This window comes from Gymnodraco acuticeps, unplaced genomic scaffold (assembly GCF_902827175.1).
Source record: "Gymnodraco acuticeps unplaced genomic scaffold, fGymAcu1.1, whole genome shotgun sequence".
NCBI classification, from domain to species: Eukaryota; Metazoa; Chordata; class Actinopteri; order Perciformes; family Bathydraconidae; genus Gymnodraco; species Gymnodraco acuticeps.
The window spans coordinates 1-23341 of record NW_022991431.1 but is presented as its reverse complement, the minus strand read 5'-3'; the positions used below and the strand labels follow the sequence as shown (position 1 = coordinate 23341).

Here is a 23341-nt window from a genome sequence, read left to right as displayed (position 1 = left end):
TGACAAACCGTGGCACTACTTTTGACCAAGATATTATTACGCTTTGAAGGGACTAGTTCAGCCAATAATTACGTGCCTAGAAGAATTGACAGTAATTTTAGCGACGAACTTTTTTTTGGTGGATAGGCATGACTCGTTCTTTTTTATGAACTAAAGATTGTGTAGTTCCACTTCTGTGGAGCGGGATGAAACGATAACAGGGTTCACCTTATGGCCTATTAGTCCAAACTGTGACTGTGAAAAAAACACAATTAAGTTAAGCTAAGTTTCTCAGTATGATCTTTTTTGTGTATTTGTAAGATATTACCGCATTAAATAATGTTTCATTTAGCTCTAGCCTTTCTCCAAAGTGACTTACAATAAGAGTGATGTTGATGTGAAAAGGCTGAATAGGACAAAAACCTATTTAAGCCATGTTACTTTGTTAAAAGTAGTTCTATTATTTTAGGAGGGAAATATTCAGTGGAAATAAGTTTTCATATAATAAATTATATGTTAAGATACAATAGCTAAAGACTTCACAAAAGTATCTTGGAATTTCGACCCATGAAACTTTAAAGACGAGACAGTGAGTCACTGGAGATGATGGGAGCTCCTTAGCAAAATGACATCTAAAGATATCTTTAAACAAAAGTGTCAGTTATATTGTAGGCAAAAATTAGCATCCAACAATTGAACAGTTAATCTGTCAGGTAGGGTAATATATTATGTGTTAACCAAAGGAGCTTTAGCAGCTTGTGAAGGTGGAACTGATAGTTGGAACAATTCAGTTCCATGGATATTATCCATTTCAGAAATAACAGATATGAGGAAATGTTGAAACAGTGTAACCGTTAAAATAATTTGTGCATTTTAAATATGAACTGTCCCACATATTTTTTGTCACAATTCTGAATAAATAAAGCTGCACTACCATCATCTACCTGGAGAGCTTGTTAGCCATCCCTAAGCTCATTGTTTTGGTACGGCCACATTCCTTACTGTTATGGTTTATTGCAATGCTGCTGTCAACCTTGTTCCTACCTCAGCAGCTGGCAGCTGTTTTCAGTGCAAACACTTCTGACAAACATGCATTAGTCCTAATCAACTGCTCAGCACCAAAAGGCAGACATAGTCAGTAGCTAGTCACTATTTGGAGGATATGATGGAGCTCTAGAAGCCAAAGAACCAGTTTATTTTTCCAAAGCGCTGTACAATAGCTCCCCACTGTTCCTACTACTAGGATGGGTTAAATGCAGAGGCCAAATGTCACTGTGTGCTGTGTGCTCTGCATGTGTGACCATTAAAGAGGGTTTCATCTCTCTAATTCTATCTTCTAAAGAGTTGGAGCTAAAATAAATCTGTGTTAAAGATACATTTATATCAGGGCTTTGTATTGGCCAGATTCTGGGTAACTATTAAATATGTACCCTTCTGCAAGGTGATAGATTAAGATTTTTTATTTATAATTCAATGTAATCTTTCATAATAAAAACACAAATAAAATGTTCTTCTTATTCTCTAGCGTGACATTAAAATATAGAGCCAAACTTGAAGCTGCTGAAACCCATGTTTTCTTCTGTGCTTCCTTCAGAAAAAAACACAGTAGAGCAATTTGTTTACTCATCAAACCCTTCAGGGTTACCAAGGTGAACTGGTAAGATGAGTCTTTGTATACCTAGCCTTATACAATTTGACAAGTTACAGACACCACACCCTTGTCACATAGCAGGAACACCCCTCAAAACCTTGGATAAAAATCCTCTCTATTCTACTGAAGGTTCAGTAAATGTCAGGAGACTGAAGACTAAGCTTCACAGCACCATTCACACACTGTGTATCTCAGATAGGACTGGAGCAGAAGGCAGGTAGTGTACTTGGAAATACAGAAACTTCAAGAGCATCCTGGTGAGTATCTGCAATTATTTTGTATGCGTTTTTTTCTAAATCAGATTTCAGACCTTGTAATTTCTACTATATTAGCACATTACATAATTGGACAGAAATGGTGTACATTTCTAATGTGCAACATGGATAAATGGTTGCTCACTGTGAAAGTCAGTTGGAATGGTTCCATATTGTGGGACAGAAATAATACAGATGAGGATTTTCTTTTTTATGCAAAAACTCATGGAACAATCAATATCTTTCCAGGGTACCAGGGACACCACCCTCTGAACTCCCATCCTCCATTATTAGTCCACTATGGGCCAGACAAGCAGCAGACCAACCAACCCCCAGAACTCCAACTTATCTTTAAAGCCGCCCCCCCCCCATCTCCAACGAACAGAACATGGCCCCTCGACCAAGCATCTTCTCCACATTAAGAAGGCCCCTCATCACCAAAACGAATGATTTCATACCGCTATTCAATGATTGCATCTCTGCCGCTGCATCCAGAACACGAGAATACCTCCTTTTCAAAGACCCAGAGGACAAGTTCCAAGCAAGCTCTGAGGTGCTCACCCAGGTAGGCCATCCTTTGAAAGCTGTGATCTTAACAATCTTAGACCTATGATCGTTACCGGTCACAAAGATAGTGCAGTTACATACAGTATATTGAAGTCTTTGGTGTTGGTTCTCTTTCCGCTTCAATAACCCAGCATTGCAGAAATCGAAACATATTCAGGGATCAGATCATTTATTTCTCCCAAAAACCTGACAATTATTATTGCCTTTATACTTAGTTGATTTGATCACTGTAATACCTTGCTCCTTGGCATCAGTCAAATAATCCCTCCAGCTCAGACAAACTATACTGCTAAGATTTGAACTCTAGGAATTCAAGTCAGGGCTTCTAAACTCTGGAATTAGAATCAGGGCTGCAAACCATTTTGTGTCTTTCAATTCGCCTTTGAAAAAAACTGTCTTTTAGATTTGTATTTTTTATTTATGTCTTATGACATTTTATGTTTTTAATTGTGTGTTTATTATTGTTGCTGTTAGATTCTCATTATTATCTGTTTAATCATAATGGACTTTGTAACTATTTTTTAGAAGTGCTATATAATAAAGTTAACTATTATTAAAATCTATACTTAAAAAACCTCTTTAGAATTCAAAAATGTCTTTTAGGTGGTCTTTAAACATCTTGCCCTTTAACAGGTCTTCCTAATGACCTACATCTCTCAGAGTGTCAGCCTGAACATGACAGACAGATTCAACTGCACGGCCATGACGCCTGAGCAACGCATCCTCTTAGGGCCTGACTGGGTCTGGGCCATGCTTGAGAAGCCCACCAAGAACCCTCGGATCCAGATCGCTGTGCAGGTCCTACACCTCCCTGACAGGGAGGCTGCTGAGGAGAACAACATCCCCCAAGAGGCCTGCACCGAGTCCATCCAGATTGCGCAAAAGGAGTCCAGTAACAAGACCACATACGAGAGACTGGTGGACTTCTGCACATCCATCGGCAAGGACTGCTACGCCCTCTTCTTGTTCTTGGGAAAGAAAAACGACAAGGGGAATATCTACGGAGTCCTCAGCAACAACTTTGAGGCTGCAATCGGAAAGTGCAACAAGATTGACAGAGCTTTTATCGAAAACTTCTTCAAAGGCTCAAGGTATCTGCATACACCTCCAGGAATGATGCAAGCAATTGTAACCAAAAAAGAGGGAGACTCTCTCACTCTCATGGTTAAATTCAGCTAAAACAAAGCACCTTTAACGTTTTATAATTACATGACACATTGATATGGTAGGAAAACCTTACATGGTAAACTTTATTGACAAAGATGTTGAGTTTGATATAGTAGAATGCCTTTGAAAGAAAATGCCTATGACATTTTTAGTGGATATCTGACAGTGTGCTTTTTACTGATAACTTCACTACATGATAACTGGATAGAAAACAGGACAATAAGTGGAATTATCTTTAAAGCACCAACCTCATGATAAAGGTTTGGCAGAGGGTCACAACTAACATTTGGAATTATCTATACCTTTTCAAATGAATAAAAGCTGCAAATCACTTAAATGTTTTCATTACAAACTGCTGCTTTAAGAGTTTTTGAAAAGAAAAACAACTTCACTTGATATTGGAGGGAAGGCTCAAATGAGACAAACTAATTGTAAGACTCACAAGGATAAATGTTACAAGATTAATATAGGTACAGATGTGTTTACCTGCATGCAAATGAAAACACATCTGTATGTTAATAAAATCACAACCTTGTGTTGAAAGATTGACAACAATAACAGCAACATAGTGTCTCACCAGTTGGCTGTTTTTGGACCACTTGCATATTGCTTATAATCAACCTGAGCTACAAGTTGCTTATAGGCAATACTGTTAACTCTGTATTTACTCCGAAATGTGTATTTAAGCATTAACCTGAGAATATTTTCTTGAGGTACATTTTCTTGTTGTCTTTGAATTAGCATTGCAAATTGTAATGGGTTTAAATACAATTTGAGTCTTGCATTTCTGTAAAATGGTGGCATTGTTTTGGGATTAGTAGAAAATAAACATGTTAATGTAGGGGCTGATGAGTCATTGTTTTACACAAACTAAACTAACAGAGACACTAACACTCCACTTCTTATTTTTCTGACGACTTTTAACTTTTACTTCTTACATTTTTAACAGAAATACCTGTACTTTCTACTTCTTACATTTTTAACAGAAATACCTGTACTTTCTACTTCTTACATTTTCAAAACAGGTTTGTTACTTTAGTTTTTTTTTGTCATTTTAACTTCATGACTTTAACACTTTACCCAGGATAAAAGCAACATAGTTGTACCTGCAAGGAGAATACAGAACAGCTGGTAAACAAAAAAAGTGTTTGAATTCGTACATGAACAGGTTTATGATATCACTGCCCCGTCTAAAACACAAGTGGATCTGACTTTAATTACATTTGACTCAAGTGTTTCGTCAACTTAATGTGTTGCTTAAAATAATACTTCTGCATACAGTATGTGACGCTGTGAGTGTTGCAGGGCCAGATACGGCTCAGCTGACTCAGATAAGGAAATATATGATATATTATGATGTGATTGATGATGTGAATGTGATATGAATGATAATGGGACACACATCGACGTATGCACTCACAGTGCCGCGGACTGTACATAATGTTACTTTGATCCAGTTACGGATATTTAAGCAAGCTTTCTTAATGCTAATGTTATAATACTAGTATATATATAATAGTCAGATTGCTCTGAAGATGGGAGGTGATATTCTATTAATTTTCACGTTCACACAGTCGGTGATTTTTGCCGGCCGTCTTTCTATATTTACTTTATCCTGTAATATGACTTGATAGATTTAAACTCCGCACACTGAGCTCTGATTGGTCAGCAGGCGGTGCTTTCACTTACCTCATTCACACCAACGGTGTTTCAGGGCCGATTCGGAGCTGGAGCTTGAAAAGCACCGGGTTTTCCTCTTCACAACGCAGCGGAGCAGCCTCTTAGCTCCGGAATCCGGTTCGTTTCAAGCACCAACAAATTGTCCGGCCAGAGCAAAAGCACCACATACGTCACGCTTACGTCGAGGCGGGGGCAGAGACACATCCATGGCAGAGACAGATCAACTCCTGAACAACAACAAAAAGCCCGCGTTTTATCCAGTTTGTACACAACGATGGAGAAACTTAACAAGAGTTTCAGTGTTTCTGCCATAGACTGTAAATATAAAGGTTTCTGCTCATGGTGAAGCAACGTGTCTGCGTGTTAAGGTGGAACCTGAGCATTCACGTTGATCACTCATTATAACTCATTATAAATCTATAAAACTATACATATTAAACTTTACTTCACCTGTTCAGTTGAGAACAGCTGTTACATACCTGGGTGAAGGTTACAGTTCATTTAAATGAAAGATACAACGTTACTCCACACTCATGGTTCAGTCCACCTTAAGAAATAAGACCGACCTCGGAAGCAGTTGTGTTTTAAAAAAAACCTTTATTGACACGAGTACACTTTTTTATAAGAATATAACTAAACCACAGAAATGACTCTGGAAAAGCTGCAGATAGAGCCATAAGAAATGAATGCAACTGATTTCATCCGCGCGGTTTGGCTTTATGAAGCAGGCACGCAAACGGTTACGTCATGACGCAAACGATGACGCAACGACGCATTACCAGTCGGACTCTGGGCGGTGTGAAAAGAGCCAGAGCTAAACCGAAGAACTGGTTCTGAACCTGAAAAGCTCTAGCACGGAGCTTGAACCGGAGTTGCGTTGGTGTGAATGAGGTAACTGAGTTGATCTCTTATCTGGAACCAAAACCATCTGGAGCAGGTTTGCCGTTCAGCATACGTTACCATTAGGGTTGCCAACCGTCCCGTATTAGCCGGGACGTCCCGTATTTGAGCCAAAAGGGGCGTGTCCCGTACGGGACATTGTTTGTCCCGGATTCCCGGTAAAGAGAACAAAAATATATATTGTTCTGTTTGCGCGCAATGCAGTGTGTCTGGCTGCGTGCCTGTGTGTTTGTGTGCTGTATAGGAAGGGCGCTAGGCAGGGGCGGTTCTAGGGGGGAGCCAGGGGGGGCCAGTGCCCCCCTAACACTGCCCTCTGACCCCCCTGTGGCCCCCTAACAAGGAAACGTTTTTTTTTTTTTTTTTAAATGTATATTTTCTGGTACTCGGTTTGCCAAAAACCGCAGGATTTTGTTGCTGTAATGTGAGATTGTGCAGACACCCTTATGTAAAGTAGAGATGTAACTGTTCATTGCCTTTATTTTTATATAAATATGGTGTTAGTGCAAACATTGCACTATAACTTAAGCTGAAGCTAACAGTAATAACTATAAGATCTATCTGAAATAAATAAGTGTACTGAAACAAATACCAATAACTGTATTGTATTGTTTTCTTATGCGCAATTACTTCATACTGTCTAGTTCTCTTTTTCGTCCTGCATTTATTGTGCCCCCCTCAGAAAATAACTGGCCCCCCCAGTCAAATTGGTCTAGAACCGCCACTGGCGCTAGGACTGCTCAGTTGACAGGGCAGGCACAATGCTCGCACGTGTGTGTGTGTGTGTGTGTGTGTGTGTGTGTGTGTGTGTGTGTGTGTGTGTGTGTGTGTGTGTGTGTGTGTGAGATGTTCGCGGGCGCGGCATCATTGTTTGTGTGTGGCATGTCAGCCTGTTCAGTTGTGCGGGAAAATGAGCGCTGCCGGTGGAGGTGATAATGAAAGAGGAGAAGAGAGAGAGGATGTGGTTCTGGGCCCTGGCCCTTCTAAAAAGAAAATACTTGTGTCTTACAACACACAGTGGGAAGAAAAATACAGTTGGGTAAAGCCCGTGAGTGGAGATCTGTCTCGGGTCTTCTGCACCTTGTGTCGGAGGGAGTTTTCAATAGGTCACGGTGGAGAAAACGACCTGAAACAGCATGCTGGCACAGAACTGCACAAGCGAGCAACAATGGTTGGTTGAAGGATAACATTAAGTCTAATAATGATGTACCGTGCATGTTCACATGTATACTTTGCATTACTTAATACCATTTTTCAAATATTTTTGTTTTTAACATTTTGGACAAAATAGCCAATTGTACATCGAGGTGCCCAGATGTCCCTAGTGCCCACCTATCCGATTTGAACATGCTGATGTACAATGTGATGTAGTAGCCTAATGCAGGTGTAAGACCATTGTGTTTGTATTGTGTTATAGGTATGCATAGTTTTCTATGCATTTTGAGGGTTTTGGGGGGTTTGACCCCCAAAAACATTTTCGAACCCTAGGGGCTGGCTCCCCCAAAATAATTAAATAACATAACCCTAACCTAACCCTAAAACCGAAATAAAGTAACAAAAAAAAGTAACTAAATCCGCCAGAAACCCGAAAATCTTCGCGCGCGTGGGACACATGCATGTGTCCCGTTTTTCCATTTCTGGAAGTTGGCAACCCTAGTTACCATGGAGATCTACCCCGGTAAGAAGTGAACCAGCGTCGTAGGACCGGAAACCCGAGTTAACCCTGAAGTTAGCTCGCTAAGCGAAAATCCGGCTTCGTAGTACAGGCCTCAGGTCAAAAGATTTCCATTGCCATTTCTACACTTTAGAATCAGAATCAGGTTTATTACCAGGTAGGATGACACATACGAGGAATTTGACTTGGTGTCATGGTGCATATATAAACATAAAACAACAATTAAAAAAACACAGATAGAGAATTATTTTAAGAACACTATAAAAACATTAAAAAATAAGATAAAATATAGTAAAATAAAATAAAGCAGTATTTACATTTACATTTATATGACAATAACACCTTTGAATCTTTGAATCTTATTTGTCCACACACACTCTCCTCTGATCTCACGTCCTGTGTCCCTTTAGGCGCTTCTTGTCTCTGGAGTGGAAATGTCACAGGGTCAGCAGCTCCTGCAGCGTTCGGACCTGCTGGCTGGCGATGGCCGACTTCAGGCAGACTGGAAATCACCTGAAGAAGAGGTACAGAAGTGAACATCATGCCCGGCTGTCTCTTCCTGTGTTCAGTATTGGTTCGTCTTTTGTTTGTGACCGAGTTCACCGTGGAGTGTTTTGTTTGTCCATGTGATATGTTAGATAAGAGCCCTTGAAATAAAGGTATTATCAGTGTTATCTGCGTTTGGGTCCTACCTGCTTCACTCCTCGTATCAGAACCAACCAACCAACTGTGAAATGGGCCCAGCAGATCCGTTCGAGCTGGAATTATTGGATTTTTCCTTTTTTTTTGGCTAACTGCTCGGATCGATGGAAGGGAGCGTCCGGAGTTCAGCAACTGTGTTGTCAGAGGCGCGCCAGATGGGTATGGAGAAACCAGCCATGGTTCCGTGTTCCGGTTCCGTGCCCAGCAGCCATGGTTCCGGCTACAGAACCGTCCCCACACAGCCATGGTTCCAGCCCCAGTCCTGGCCCCAGCAAACCATGGTTCCGTCCCAGTACCGGGCCCAGCAGCCATGGTTCCGGCCCCAGCAGCCATGGTTCCAGCCCCAGCAACCATGGTTCGGGCCCCAGTACCGGGCCCAGCAGCCATGGTTCCGGCCCCAGCAGCTATGGTCCCGACTCCAGTTTCGGCGTACCGGCCGACTCCAGCACCTCGTCTCCTGTTGGCTCTCCAGCCGACGCCAGCTCCCGTGTCCTGTTGGTGTACCGACCGACACAAGTTCCCTCTCAAGTCCCCTCTCAAGTCCCCTCTCGAGTTCCCTCTCAAACCCTCTCTCGAGTTCCCTCTCAAGCCCTCTCTCGAGTCTCCTCTCGAGTTCCCTCTCAAGTCACCTCTCGAGTTCCCTCTCAAGTCCCCTCTCGAGTCCCCTCTCAAGTCCCCTCTCAAGTCCCCTCTCGAGTTCCCTCTCAAGTCCGCTCTCCAGTTCCCTCTCAAGTCACTTCTCGAGTCCCCTCTCAAGTTACCGCTCGAGTTCCCTCTCAAGTCACCGCTCGAGTTCCCTCTCAAGTCTCCTCTCGAGATCCCTCTCAAGTCAACTCTCAAGTTTCCTCTCGAGTTCCCTCTCAAGCTCTCTCTCTCTCGAGTCCCCACTCAAGTCCCTACTCAAGTGCCGTTGGAGGTTCCACTGGGGGTCCTGCCAACTCCATGTCCTGTCCCGTTGGGGGTCCCGCCGACTAGTCTTCTGCTGGGGGTCCTGCCAATCCTATGGCCTGTGCCCTTGGAGGCCCCACGACTACTCTTCTGCCGGGAGTCCTGCCAACCTGATGTCCTGTGCCGTTGGAGGTTCCGCTGGGGGTCCTGCCAACCCTATGTCCTGTGCCGTTGGAGGTCCCGCCAACTACTCTTCTGCCGTGGGTCCTGCCAAGCCTATGTCTTGTGCCGTTGGAGGTTCCGCCGACTTCTCTCCTGCCGGGGGCCTGCCGGCCCTGTGTCCTCTTCTGTGGGGGATCTTGCCGACACCTGTCCCCACCGGCTCCGGATCCTGTCCGGTCGACACCGGCTCCTGCCCGGCCCCCTGAGAGCCGCGGTCTTCGCACTCGAGTGCGGCCCCCTGAGTACCGCAGTCTTCGCCCTCGAGCCCCTGACTTTCCCGGCCGCGGTCCTCGCCCTCGGACCCGGCCCCCTGACTCTTCCTGCCGCTGCCTTCGCCCTAGTGCCCGGTCCCCTGGGTTCGCCCGCTGTGGTCTTCGCCTCTTTTTGGACTCTGCCTGGCCCCCGGGCCGTCTGCCCGAGACCCCCTCCTCGAACTCTGCCTTGCCCCTGGTCCGTCCGCCCGAGACCCCCTCCTCGAACTCTGCCTTGCCCCCGGGCCGTCCGCCCGAGACCCCTTCCTGGTCCTCTGCCGTGCCCTGGGCTGTCAGTCAAGGCCCATCCTCCGGACCCCCTCCACCCATCCTGCTGGACGTTTTGGATGTTTTTTTGGTGTTTAGGGACGTCTAGTATCCGTCGTTTTGAGGGGGGGGGGGGGGGTTCTGTCACGATATTCATGTTATGTCACGTTTTTATGTCTAGGTTTGGGTGTTTTGCTGTTCTCTCCTCCTGGTTTATTGTCGGGTCCTTTTCCCTGTGTTTTTCCTCCTGTCATTAGTTTTCCCTGGTGTGTCTAGTTGTCTGATTGTGTTCACCTGTTGCCCTTATGTTTCTCCTCCCCTGCCCGGCTGTTTCTCATCTTGTGATTACCCCTCCCTGTATTTAGTCTTGTCTCTTCCTGTGTTTGGCGGGTTCGTCTTTTGTTTGTGACGAGTTCACAATCACAATGTAGACACACTTCACAATAAAATAAATAATGATCCATCTCTAAAATAAAGGAAGAATAAGCCAATAAATATGATAAAATATATAAACCTATAAAATAAATAAAACATTAAATTAAAATAAACAAAAAGCAGGGGATCAGAATCAGAATTCCTTCATAAGTCCCACAGCGGGAACATTTACAGTGTTACAGAAAAGTGGCAAAGCAGGTAAACATAAAGGCCTGCAATAATAGTGACTTATTCAATCTCTGACACTGACTGGATGTGTCAGAACTTTCTCCAATTAAACAAAGATAAAACTGAGGTAATGGTTTTTGGAGCCAAGGCAGAACGTATAAAAGTTAGCGCTGAGCTTCAGTCAGCAATGTTCAAAACAACAGATAAAGCCAGAAATCTAGGTGTAGTCATGGACTCTGACCTGAGTTTCAACAGTCACATTAAAACTGTTACTAAATCAGCCTACTATCACCTAAAGAATATATCTAGGATTAAAAGACTAATGTCACAGCAGGATTTGGAAAAACTTGTCCATGCTTTTATCTTCAGTAGACTGGACTACTGCAATGGTGTCTTCACAGGTCTCACTAAAAAATCTATTAGAAAGCTGCAGCTGATTCAGAACGCCGCTGCTCGAGTCCTCACTAACACTAAGAAAGTGGATCACATCACTCCTGTTCTGAAGTCTTTACACTGGCTTCCTGTATAAGAAGAATAGATTTCAAAATACTGCTGCTGGTTTATAAAGCACTGAATGGTTTAGGCCCAAAATACATTTCTGACCTCCTGCTAAATGATGAACCATCCAGATCTCTCAGGTCTTCAGGGACTGGTCAGCTTTCTGTCCCCAGAGTCAGAACTAAACATGGTAAAGCAGCGTTCAGTTATTATGCTCCAAATATCTGGAACAAACTCCCAGAAACCTGCAGGTCCGCTACAACTCTGACTACTTTTAAATCCAGGCTGAAGACTTTTCTTTTTGTCGCTGCTTTTAATTGAACTATTCATATCTTAGACTGCACTGTAACTTTTATCCATGTACTTTTTTTCTTTTAATGTTTAATTGACTGCACTGTAACTTTTATCCATGTATTTTTTCTTTTAATGTTTATTTTATTATCTTTTCTTTTTAATGACTGATTTTAAATGCCATTTTCTTAATCTCTTTCATTTTTTGTAAAGCACTTTGAATTGCCTTGTGTTGAAAAGTGCTATATAAATAAACTTGCCTTGCCTTGCCTTGCCTTAAAAAAGAGAAACACACGTTAGTAATAAAATACAAAATAAAGAGAAATCAGTACACATCCAGGGATGAAAATTAGTCGCAGCATTTCTCTCTCTCTCTCTCTCTCTCTCTCTCTCTCTCTCCTCTCTCTCTCTCTCTCTCTCTCTCTCTCTCCCTCTCTCTCTCTCTCTTCTCCTCTCTCTCTCTCTCCTCTCTCTCTCTCTCTCTCTCTCTCTCTCTCTCTCTCTCTCTCTCTCTCTTAAAAGCAAGAGTGAGTGTGGATTTTAGATTTCATAAGAATAGTTTTTAACTACAGCTGTGTGCTCTATAGTGGAGGGAACATTCGCTTTTAACTCTGTTTTTATGTGAAAAGATGAGAAGAAGAGAAATCTCGCTCTCATTGTCTAGTTAAATGAGCTCATTGTTGTTGAAAATAAAATAAAAGTTTTTTTTTTTTAACTCTCTCACTCTGTCACTGACTCGGAAACGGACTCTGACTCTGACCTTGGACTCGGAGACGGACACGGACTCTGACACTGACTCGGAAACGGACACGGACTCGGACACGGACATGGACTCGGACACAGACACGGATTCGGACACGGACTCGGAGACGGACACAAACTCGGACTCAGACTTCCGACACGGACACGGACTCTGACACGAACACGGACTCTCACTCTGACACTAACTCGGACACGGACTCTGACACTGACTCGGAGACTGACTCGGAGACGGACTCGGACTCTGACATGGACTCCGACTGGACACGGACTCGGACATGAACATGGACACGGACTCGGACACGGACACAAACTCGGACTCGGACTTCCGACACGGACACGGACTCTGACACGAACACGGACTCTCACTCTGACACTAACTCGGACACGGACTCTGACACTGACTCGGAGACAGACTCTGACTCGGAGACGGACTCGGACACGGACTCTGACACAGACTCGGACACAGACTCGGACACGGACTCGGACATGGACTCCGACTGGACACGGACTCGGACATGAACACGGACACGGACTCGGACACGGACTCTGACACGGACTCGGACACAGACTCGGACACGGACTCGGACATGGACTCCGACTGGACACGGACTCGGATATGAACATGGACTCGGACACAGACTCGGACACGAACACAGATACGGACTCGGTGACGGACTCGGACAGTGACACGGACTCGGACGCGTACACGCACTTGGACAAGGACTCAGACATGGACTCTCACTCACACTCTTACTCTCTCTCTGCAGGGTGAATGGTCTGAATTGTATGAATTTTCCGGTCTGAGTATCGGCAATGTTTTCAAATTTTTAAGACATTTTAAATAAAGTTATATTTTTTTGAATCTCTCTCTCTCTTCCTCCCCAGGCTGGATGGGTACGGGGGGATGTCAATGTAACCGGACGTCCCGCGGCGCAGACGGCTGCAAGATTGTTTTATTCCAGCTATTCAACAATGTATTTTTGCACAAATCAAATCAAGTTTTATTTATATAGCACATTTATAAACAATCTTTGGTCGAGCCAAAGTGCTGTACATATAATAAAAATAGCCTACAGTAGAGACACTTTACAGCAAATACAACAGCACAGATTGTTCAGAATATCAGTATGAGAAAAAACGACACCCTCTATCCTTAGAGAGTGCAGAAAACATTCACGTGTCTGAAAGGAGGACCCAGGGCGCGATTCGGAGGCTTTTCTTCACAATCTCAAGACCTCAAGACGCATCAAGGAGCGAGCTGGGTGAAGAAGACGACACCAATAACAAGGTGTTGAATGAAGCAATTGACTTTTTCAGTACTCAGCATTTCTTTAAAGTAAAAATGGGGACCTACTATGCAAAACGATCTGTGTATATTGATCAGAATTTAGTCAATACCCGTTTAGGTGTTGTGATTATGACGATTGAAAACAGTGATCCCAGTGTGAACAGAATGGCTGAAGTTTGTAAACTAGAAGAAATGTTGGATATGGTTCGTTCTCCCAGTAATCTGGGTCTTTGGGAAACGATTGTGAACAAAACATTTGACGTGGTCCTGGAATCTTCATTTTCCGAAACTTTCTGTAACATTACCGAAGAAATGAAACAAGAAAATGTAACAAAAGTGTATCATCTGCTCGCATTGTATGCACTGTTTGTAGATGTTATGACTCTTTGTGCCAAAAACAGCATACACATGAATACTTTGAATGAAGTGAAAAAACTGCATTATGATATTTCCCATAATCTGGGGAATTCTATGCTGGAGACGATCTTGGAGATGTTACAATCAGTATAACTGTATTATTGATTTTGTGTGTGAAAAATAAAATGTAAATATAAAATTCAAAAAATTTAAAACTGTTGTCTTCATTATAGCAAGGGGAGCATGTCTGATACATGTGTATTACAGCCCTTCACATCCACTGTTGTCTTCACTATAACAAGGGGAGGGTAACAGGGAAGATGTCTGATAAACGTATATTGAAAAGGGCATATTATAACCCCTCGCATCCTGGTAGTTTAGGAGGAGTAGAGAGACTCCGTAGAGCAGGGGTCACCAACCTTTTTAGGATGAGAGCTGCTTTCAAAAAATAAAACAAGTCAGGGGCTACTTTTACTCCTCTTTTTTTTGTTTTTTGCAGTGTATATATTTAGCACATTTTAACATTATGATATGCTGACCTTTAACCTTTGTGTGCTGTTTTGGGTCTGTGGGACAGGGTCAGTGTTTACTAAAAGAAAATGTATTCAATTGAATTATTTTAACCTGCTTTATTTGGGGGTGGACGGGCCTCACCTCCTCTAGGGGGGTCCTCACCTCCTCTAGGGGGGTCCGGGGGTGAGTGAAATGCATCAATCTGGTGCACTTTGAGCACAACATGAATTCATGAATACAGCTCTCAACACTCAGATGAAAGGGAGCTGTATACTTTTCAATACTCCAATCATCTTTAGAATATTATCACAACCAATAACAAATCATTTAAACTGGTTATATTCTTATCTTATGTTACCTAGTTAGCATTATTTCTTTTTATTTATGCATATTTTACTAATCACTCCTCCCTTTTAAACTGTTTTTTTTTTACTGTCCTATAGTACAAGGGGTTCCCAACCTTTATTGTGCCAAGGACCGGCAGATACATTTAAAAAAAATTCGCGGACCAGTTGTCAATTTTAACTGTTTTGAATATTTACTCACCAGCAGGTAGCAAGAGAGGCTAATTGTATTTAACAGCCTGAAGAAATACCAATATGCATCCAAAACATATTAAAAACGTTTAAAACCAGGATACAATTAAAACAAAAAATTAGGACCGCTTTACAAATATTAATATAATATATAATATAATATAGCCTAATATAGGTGGCAACAGTGGCTAATTGTATGTAACTGCCTGAAGAAATAATAGAACAATATGCATCCAAAACATATTAACAAAGTGTAAAACCAGGATACAATTAAAACAAATTAGGACCACTATATACACTATATACATATTGATATAACTGAAATGTCAGTGAGACCCCTGGGCTTGTTTTCCAGCCATAATAACGTCATACCGGGGCGTTCGTTCCGGTGCACTCCGACAGCATTTAGCACTACATCGAGATTAAGATTAAACTAACTATCTTTTGGGAACACCCACATACCTGTGGAGTTTGGCCAGAATGTGGTGTAAATGACTGTTCATGGTGAAGTAACGTGTTATAGCAGAAAGTTTAATACAGCGTATTTCTGGTATATTCATTTTATTATGTCACCTGATTATAAGAAGTGTGTTTTTATATATTCATGTGTATACTTAATTACTTTGTATTAAATAGTAGCAGTCCTGTATAAATAAGAAGCTGGAAAATATGAGAAGTGAAACCTTTGTATTTGGGAGTAGTGGAGATGTGGGAGATGAAGATATCCTTATTTGGACAACAGCTCAAACCTCTGGAATGCTGCATGGTAGAATGAGTGTGCGTTACTATTTCAGAAGCATTGCTGTAGGACTGCTTAAGAGCAGAGGTAATGTTTTCCTCCTGGCTGGCTCGCGCTGATTCGCTGCGACAGGCTATCGTTTTTATATTATCTCCCAATAGATGGGCCCTGTGGGAGGAGCATCAGACACAACCCCTCCCGTTGTCCTTACATGTATCCTGTTGTGTGCTTTGTCCGTCTCTCGCACTGGGAACAGAGCAGGGGTGCCCCTTTAAAGGTGTACTAGGACCAGAGCAGGGGTACCCCTTTTAACTTGTATTGTTGTTCTTTACCATTAAAACAGATTATTTATTATTTTTAAAACCCTTATCCTGGTGCTTTGAATTCCTTTTTTTAATAATCTGACTAGCTCATCAAAGGACACACGGAGCCGAGGTGGGTTTCAGACCACTCATTGCTCCAACAATGGTCATTTGAAAACAAATGCCGTTGTTGGACACACACAAAACACACCGAACATACACACAGCAGAGCACATACACACACCACACATCATGTGCCTTTGTGACCGGACATTTCCTTCATACAACGAGTAATAGGGGGAATAATCGGGCCGTTCGATGTGTGTGTATGTAGAGGTGTGTGTGGTTGAAACGTAACAGCCTGCAGTGGGGAACACAGTGAAGGCGGTGTGTACGCGCTGGTGCTAGCACTTCTCAGAGGCTGCCTCCTGATGCTGCAGCCATTTCATGAAAGTGAAGGAGGTTTTAACAAATTAAAAAAATAGCTTCTACAACCCCTGGCCGCAATGTTCCTTAAAATTAAGTCCGAGTTCGAACTATATCTCAAATATGTATGCACTGCCATTTCCCCACATAAACATAACAGTCTGCGATGAAACGGTTGTCTCCTGTGTGCTCCACTTCCTATTGGCGCACCGGTAATCTTTCTCTGCACAACCTTATGCAAACCAATTTTGATTTATTTTGTATGTTTTTGGATGATGGGTTGAATTTGTTTTTGATAAAATATTTTTATATATTTATAATTCTGCAAATATTACAATAACACTCAGCAGCTTTCGCGGGCCCGGCAGTAACACCATCCACAGTCCGGTACCGGTCCGCGGACCGGGGTTGGGAAACCCTGCTATAGTACACATTAGGCGCATTCACACCGCAGTACTTTTCCCACAAAGGTTCATGAGAACTTAGTTCATGATGTTAGCAGATTTAGACTTAAACCTTTTGTCTCCTGCAGCAGAAAGGTGAATAATCTCAGCTGTTCAAGTTTAGCCATTCATCATGACGTTATTTATTATAGGCACACATCTCAAGAGGCTTGAGGACAGAGAGAGAAGGGGCGTGACTTCCAATGGTCTTATACCCCAGGTAGTGACATCACAATCATGTGGTACAGCCCTAACCAATGAACACAGTTAGTAGTCGCAGCTACTTACATAAACAATATATGGTACACAGTAATACATGGAGTCATACACTATACATGTCTGTATACATGCTATGTCAGACTTCTCAGAAAGTACAACTAACGTTTAAATAGTCCACAACAGTAGATGCCACACAACTTCACTGCCTTAAGTCAGCAGCTATAACAAATGTTGTCCAAATGCTGTCCAAATTCGAAAACTACGAGTCAACAAGGATAACCATTAGCAACTTGTCCTTTTTGGTAAGATACCTGCTACCCATTTCAAACAAGCCATATTTAGATATTTGCTCACAACCTGGGAGTCATCATGTTCAACCATTGAGCAAGTTGTCAACCAAAGAAATCTACGTTCTGCCGAAACCAGGGATCGAACCAGGGACCTTTAGATCTTCAGTCTAACGCTCTCCCAACTGAGCTATTTCGGCACAACTTTTGTTTAATACAAACGTAAAACTAAGCAACATATGCAGGGTATGACAGACTTCTCAGAAAGTACAACTGACGTTTAAATAGTCTACAACAGTAGATGCCACACAACTTCACTGCCTTAAGTCAGCAGCTATAACAAATGTTGTCCAAATTCGCAAACTACGAGTCAACAAGCATAACCATTGAGCAACTTCTCCTCTTTAGTAAGCTACCTGCTACCCAAGTCAAACAAGGGGCATTTAGATATTTGCTCACAACCTGGGAGTCATCATGTTCAACCATTGAGCAAGTTGTCCACCAAAGAAATCTACGTTCTGCCGAAACCAGGGATCGAACCAGGGACCTTTAGATCTTCAGTCTAACGCTCTCCCAACTGAGCTATTTCGGCACAACTTTTGGTTTAATACAAACGTAAAACTAAGCAACATATGCAGGGTATGACAGACTTCTCAGAAAGTACAACTAACGTTTAAATAGTCCACAACAGTAGATGCCACACAACTTCACTGCCTTAAGTCACCAGCTATAACAAATGTTGTCCAAATGTTGTCCAAATTCTTAAACTACGAGTCAACAAGCATAACCATTGAGCAACTTGTCCTCTTTAGTAAGATACCTGCTATCCCAAGTCAAACAAGGGGCATTTAGATATTTGCTCACAACCTGGGAGTCATCATGTTCAACCATTGAGCAAGTTGTCCACCAAAGAAATCTACGTTCTGCCGAAACCAGGGATCGAACCAGGGACCTTTAGATCTTCAGTCTAACGCTCTCCCCAACTGAGCTATTTCGGCACAACTTTTGGTTTAATACAAACTTAAAACTAAGCAACATATGCAGGGTATGACAGACTTCTCAGAAAGTACAACTAACGTTTAAATAGTCCACAACAGTAGATGCCACACAACTTCACTGCCTTAAATCACCAGCTATAACAAATGTTGTCCAAATGTTGTCCAAATTCTTAAACTACGAGTCAACGAGCATAACCATTGAGCAACTTGTCCTCTTTAGTAAGCTACCTGCTATCCAAGTCAAACAAGGGGCATTTAGATATTTGCTCACAACCTGGGAGTCATCATGTTCAACCATTGAGCAAGTTGTCCACCAAAGAAATCTACGTTCTGCCGAAACCAGGGATCGAACCAGGGACCTTTAGATCTTCAGTCTAACGCTCTCCCAACTGAGCTATTTCGGCACAACTTTTGGTTTAATACAAACGTAAAACTAAGCAACATATGCAGGGTATGACAGACTTCTCAGAAAGTACAACTAACGTTTAAATAGTCCACAACAGTAGATGCCACACAACTTCACTGCCTTAAGTCAGCAGCTATAACAAATGTTGTCCAAATGCTGTCCAAATTAGAAAACTACGAGTCAACAAGGATAACCATTAGCAACTTGTCCTCTTTAGTAAGATACCTGCTCCCCAATTCAAACAAGCCGCATTTAGATATCTGCTCACAACCTGGGAGTCATCATGTTCAACCATTGATCAAGTTGTCAACCAAAGAAATCTACGTTCTGCCGAAACCAGGGATCGAACCAGGGACCTTTAGATCTTCAGTCTAACGCTCTCCCAACTGAGCTATTTCGGCACAACTTTTTATTTAATACAAACGTAAAACTAAGCAATATATGCAGGGTATGACAGACTTCTCAGAAAGTACAACTGACGTTTAAATAGTCTACAACAGTAGATTCTACACAACTTCACTGCCTTAAATCAGCAGCTATAACAAATGTTGTCCAAATTCGCAAACTACGAGTCAACAAGCATAACCATTGAGCAACTTCTCCTCTTTAGTAAGATACCTGCTACCCAAGTCAAACAAGGGGCATTTAGATATTTGCTCACAACCTGGGAGTTATCATGTTCAACCATTGAGCACGTTGTCCACCAAAGAAATCTACGTTCTGCCGAAACCAGGGATCGAACCAGGGACCTTTAGATCTTCAGTCTAACGCTCTCCCAACTGAGCTATTTCGGCACAACTTTTGGTTTAATACAAACTTAAAACTAAGCAACATATGCATGGTATGACAGACTTCTCAGAAAGTACAACTAACGTTTAAATAGTCCACAACAGTAGATGCCACACAACTTCACTGCCTTAAATCAGCCAGCTATAACAAATGTTGTCCAAATGTTGTCCAAATTCTTAAACTACGAGTCAACGAGCATAACCATTGAGCAACTTGTCCTCTTTAGTAAGCTACCTGCTATCCAAGTCAAACAAGGGGCATTTAGATATTTGCTCACAACCTGGGAGTCATCATGTTCAACCATTGAGCAAGTTGTCCACCAAAGAAATCTACGTTCTGCCGAAACCAGGGATCGAACCAGGGACCTTTAGATCTTCAGTCTAACGCTCTCCCAACTGAGCTATTTCGGCACAACTTTTGGTTTAATACAAACGTAAAACTAAGCAACATATGCAGGGTATGACAGACTTCTCAGAAAGTACAACTAACGTTTAAATAGTCCACAACAGTAGATGCCACACAACTTCACTGCCTTAAGTCAGCAGCTATAACAAATGTTGTCCAAATTCGAAAACTACGAGTCAACGAGGATAACCATTAGCAACTTGTCCTCTTTAGTAAGATACCTGCTCCCCAATTCAAACAAGCCGCATTTAGATATCTGCTCACAACCTGGGAGTCATCATGTTCAACCATTGATCAAGTTGTCAACCAAAGAAATCTACATTCTGCCGAAACCAGGGATCGAACCAGGGACCTTTAGATCTTCAGTCTAACGCTCTCCCAACTGAGCTATTTCGGCACAACTTTTTATTTAATACAAACGTAAAACTAAGCAATATATGCAGGGTATGACAGACTTCTCAGAAAGTACAACTGACGTTTAAATAGTCTACAACAGTAGATTCTACACAACTTCACTGCCTTAAGTCAGCAGCTATAACAAATGTTGTCCAAATTCGCAAACTACGAGTCAACAAGCATAACCATTGAGCAACTTCTCCTCTTTAGTAAGATACCTGCTACCCAAGTCAAACAAGGGGCATTTAGATATTTGCTCACAACCTGGGAGTGATCATGTTCAACCATTGAGCACGTTGTCCACCAAAGAAATCTACGTTCTGCCGAAACCAGGGATCGAACCAGGGACCTTTAGATCTTCAGTCTAACGCTCTCCCAACTGAGCTATTTCGGCACAAATTTTGGTTTAATACAAACTTAAAACTAAGCAACATATGCATGGTATGACAGACTTCTCAGAAAGTACAACTAACGTTTAAATAGTCCACAACAGTAGATGTCACACAACTTCACTGCCTTAAATCACCAGCTATAACAAATGTTGTCCAAATGTTGTCCAAATTCTTAAACTACGAGTCAACGAGCATAACCATTGAGCAACTTGTCCTCTTTAGTAAGCTACCTGCTATCCAAGTCAAACAAGGGGCATTTAGATATTTGCTCACAACCTGGGAGTCATCATGTTCAACCATTGAGCAAGTTGTCCACCAAAGAAATCTACGTTCTGCCGAAACCAGGGATCGAACCAGGGACCTTTAGATCTTCAGTCTAACGCTCTCCCAACTGAGCTATTTCGGCACAACTTTTGGTTTAATACAAACGTAAAACTAAGCAACATATGCAGGGTATGACAGACTTCTCAGAAAGTACAACTAACGTTTAAATAGTCCACAACAGTAGATGCCACACAACTTCACTGCCTTAAGTCAGCAGCTATAACAAATGTTGTCCAAATTCGAAAACTACGAGTCAACGAGGATAACCATTAGCAACTTGTCCTCTTTAGTAAGATACCTGCTCCCCAATTCAAACAAGCCGCATTTAGATATCTGCTCACAACCTGGGAGTCATCATGTTCAACCATTGATCAAGTTGTCAACCAAAGAAATCTACGTTCTGCCGAAACCAGGGATCGAACCAGGGACCTTTAGATCTTCAGTCTAACGCTCTCCCAACTGAGCTATTTCGGCACAACTTTTTATTAATACAAACGTAAAACTAAGCAATATATGCAGGGTATGACAGACTTCTCAGAAAGTACAACTGACGTTTAAATAGTCTACAACAGTAGATTCTACACAACTTCACTGCCTTAAATCAGCAGCTATAACAAATGTTGTCCAAATTCGCAAACTACGAGTCAACAAGCATAACCATTGAGCAACTTCTCCTCTTTAGTAAGATACCTGCTACCCAAGTCAAACAAGGGCATTTAGATATTTGCTCACAACCTGGGAGTTATCATGTTCAACCATTGAGCACGTTGTCCACCAAAGAAATCTACGTTCTGCCGAAACCAGGGATCGAACCAGGGACCTTTAGATCTTCAGTCTAACGCTCTCCCAACTGAGCTATTTCGGCACAACTTTTGGTTTAATACAAACTTAAAACTAAGCAACATATGCATGGTATGACAGACTTCTCAGAAAGTACAACTAACGTTTAAATAGTCCACAACAGTAGATGCCACACAACTTCACTGCCTTAAATCACCAGCTATAACAAATGTTGTCCAAATGTTGTCCAAATTCTTAAACTACGAGTCAACGAGCATAACCATTGAGCAACTTGTCCTCTTTAGTAAGCTACCTGCTATCCAAGTCAAACAAGGGGCATTTAGATATCTGCTCACAACCTGGGAGTCATCATGTTCAACCATTGAGCAAGTTGTCAACCAAAGAAATCTACATTCTGCCGAAACCAGGGATCGAACCAGGGACCTTTAGATCTTCAGTCTAACGCTCTCCCAACTGAGCTATTTCGGCACAACTTTTGGTTTAATACAAACGTAAAACTAAGCAACATATGCAGGGTATGACAGACTTCTCAGAAAGTACAACTAACGTTTAAATAGTCCACAACAGTAGATGCCACACAACTTCACTGCCTTAAGTCAGCAGCTATAACAAATGTTGTCCAAATTCGAAAACTACGAGTCAACAAGCATAACCATTGAGCAACTTGTCCTCTTTAGTAAGATACCTGCTATCCAAATCAAACAAGGGGCATTTAGATATTTGCTCACAACCTGGGAGTCATCATGTTCAACCATTGAGCAAGTTGTCCACCAAAGAAATCTACGTTCTGCCGAAACCAGGGATCGAACCAGGGACCTTTAGATCTTCAGTCTAACGCTCTCCCAACTGAGCTATTTCGGCACAACTTTTGGTTTAATACAAACGTAAAACTAAGCAACATATGCAGGGTATGACAGACTTCTCAGAAAGTACAACTAACGTTTAAATAGTCCACAACAGTAGATTGCCACACAACTTCACTGCCTTAAATCAGCCAGCTATAACAAATGTTGTCCAAATGTTGTCCAAATTCTTAACTACGAGTCAACAAGGGATAACCATTAGCAACTTGTCCTCTTTAGTAAGATACCTGCTCCCCAATTCAAACAAGCCGCATTTAGATATCTGCTCACAACCTGGGAGTCATCATGTTCAACCATTGAGCAAGTTGTCCACCAAAGAAATCTACGTTCTGCCGAAACCAGGGATCGAACCAGGGACCTTTAGATCTTCAGTCTAACGCTCTCCCAACTGAGCTATTTCGGCACAACTTTTGGTTTAATACAAACGTAAAACTAAGCAACATATGCAGGGTATGACAGACTTCTCAGAAAGTACAACTAACGTTTAAATAGTCTACAACAGT

General features: G+C 42.1%; 1 protein-coding gene and 15 non-coding genes across 17 annotated transcripts; 1 reads left to right on the top strand and 15 right to left on the bottom strand.

The window, feature by feature from the left end:
- The first annotated feature begins 1734 nt into the window (after positions 1-1734).
- On the top strand, positions 1735-14165 carry rep15 (RAB15 effector protein). 2 transcript variants are annotated; one of them, XM_034195856.1, is made up of 5 exons: positions 1735-1887; positions 2134-2449; positions 3085-3542; positions 8281-8394; positions 13240-14165. In XM_034195856.1, exons 2-5 carry the CDS (start codon positions 2273-2275, stop codon positions 13268-13270), a joined length of 780 nt encoding a protein of 259 aa, XP_034051747.1. In that variant the 5' UTR covers positions 1735-1887; positions 2134-2272; the 3' UTR covers positions 13271-14165. The 2 variants fall into 2 exon arrangements, with proteins under 2 accessions (XP_034051747.1, XP_034051749.1); XM_034195858.1 differs by lacking the exons at positions 8281-8394; positions 13240-14165 and having other exon boundaries at positions 3085-4460.
- Positions 14166-17591: 3426 nt separating this feature from the next.
- trnaf-gaa lies at positions 17592-17664 on the bottom strand. Its single transcript has one exon. It is a non-coding gene; the product is annotated as a tRNA-Phe (tRNA).
- A 319-nt stretch (positions 17665-17983) lies between these two features.
- Positions 17984-18056, bottom strand: trnaf-gaa. The gene has a single exon. It is a non-coding gene; the product is annotated as a tRNA-Phe (tRNA).
- Positions 18057-18388: 332 nt separating this feature from the next.
- On the bottom strand, positions 18389-18462 carry trnaf-gaa. Its single transcript has one exon. It is a non-coding gene; the product is annotated as a tRNA-Phe (tRNA).
- A 331-nt stretch (positions 18463-18793) lies between these two features.
- On the bottom strand, positions 18794-18866 carry trnaf-gaa. The gene has a single exon. It is a non-coding gene; the product is annotated as a tRNA-Phe (tRNA).
- Positions 18867-19196: 330 nt separating this feature from the next.
- On the bottom strand, positions 19197-19269 carry trnaf-gaa. The gene has a single exon. It is a non-coding gene; the product is annotated as a tRNA-Phe (tRNA).
- Positions 19270-19589: 320 nt separating this feature from the next.
- On the bottom strand, positions 19590-19662 carry trnaf-gaa. The gene has a single exon. It is a non-coding gene; the product is annotated as a tRNA-Phe (tRNA).
- A 332-nt stretch (positions 19663-19994) lies between these two features.
- On the bottom strand, positions 19995-20067 carry trnaf-gaa. Its single transcript has one exon. It is a non-coding gene; the product is annotated as a tRNA-Phe (tRNA).
- Positions 20068-20386: 319 nt separating this feature from the next.
- Positions 20387-20459, bottom strand: trnaf-gaa. The gene has a single exon. It is a non-coding gene; the product is annotated as a tRNA-Phe (tRNA).
- Positions 20460-20779: 320 nt separating this feature from the next.
- On the bottom strand, positions 20780-20852 carry trnaf-gaa. The gene has a single exon. It is a non-coding gene; the product is annotated as a tRNA-Phe (tRNA).
- A 331-nt stretch (positions 20853-21183) lies between these two features.
- trnaf-gaa lies at positions 21184-21256 on the bottom strand. The gene has a single exon. It is a non-coding gene; the product is annotated as a tRNA-Phe (tRNA).
- Positions 21257-21575: 319 nt separating this feature from the next.
- On the bottom strand, positions 21576-21648 carry trnaf-gaa. The gene has a single exon. It is a non-coding gene; the product is annotated as a tRNA-Phe (tRNA).
- Positions 21649-21966: 318 nt separating this feature from the next.
- Positions 21967-22039, bottom strand: trnaf-gaa. Its single transcript has one exon. It is a non-coding gene; the product is annotated as a tRNA-Phe (tRNA).
- A 331-nt stretch (positions 22040-22370) lies between these two features.
- Positions 22371-22443, bottom strand: trnaf-gaa. The gene has a single exon. It is a non-coding gene; the product is annotated as a tRNA-Phe (tRNA).
- A 320-nt stretch (positions 22444-22763) lies between these two features.
- trnaf-gaa lies at positions 22764-22836 on the bottom strand. The gene has a single exon. It is a non-coding gene; the product is annotated as a tRNA-Phe (tRNA).
- Positions 22837-23168: 332 nt separating this feature from the next.
- trnaf-gaa lies at positions 23169-23241 on the bottom strand. The gene has a single exon. It is a non-coding gene; the product is annotated as a tRNA-Phe (tRNA).
- Positions 23242-23341: the final 100 nt, after the last annotated feature.

Bases quoted from the DNA above. Each gene is read 5' to 3' on its own strand.
- rep15 (XM_034195856.1), top strand. From the start codon at position 2,273: ATGGCCCCTCGACCAAGCATCTTCTCCACATTAAGAAGGCCCCTCATC. The intron at 3,543-8,280 runs GTATCTGCATAC...GTGTCCCTTTAG, and splicing joins AACTTCTTCAAAGGCTCAAG to GCGCTTCTTGTCTCTGGAGT. The intron at 8,395-13,239 runs GTACAGAAGTGA...CTTCCTCCCCAG, and splicing joins GGAAATCACCTGAAGAAGAG to GCTGGATGGGTACGGGGGGA.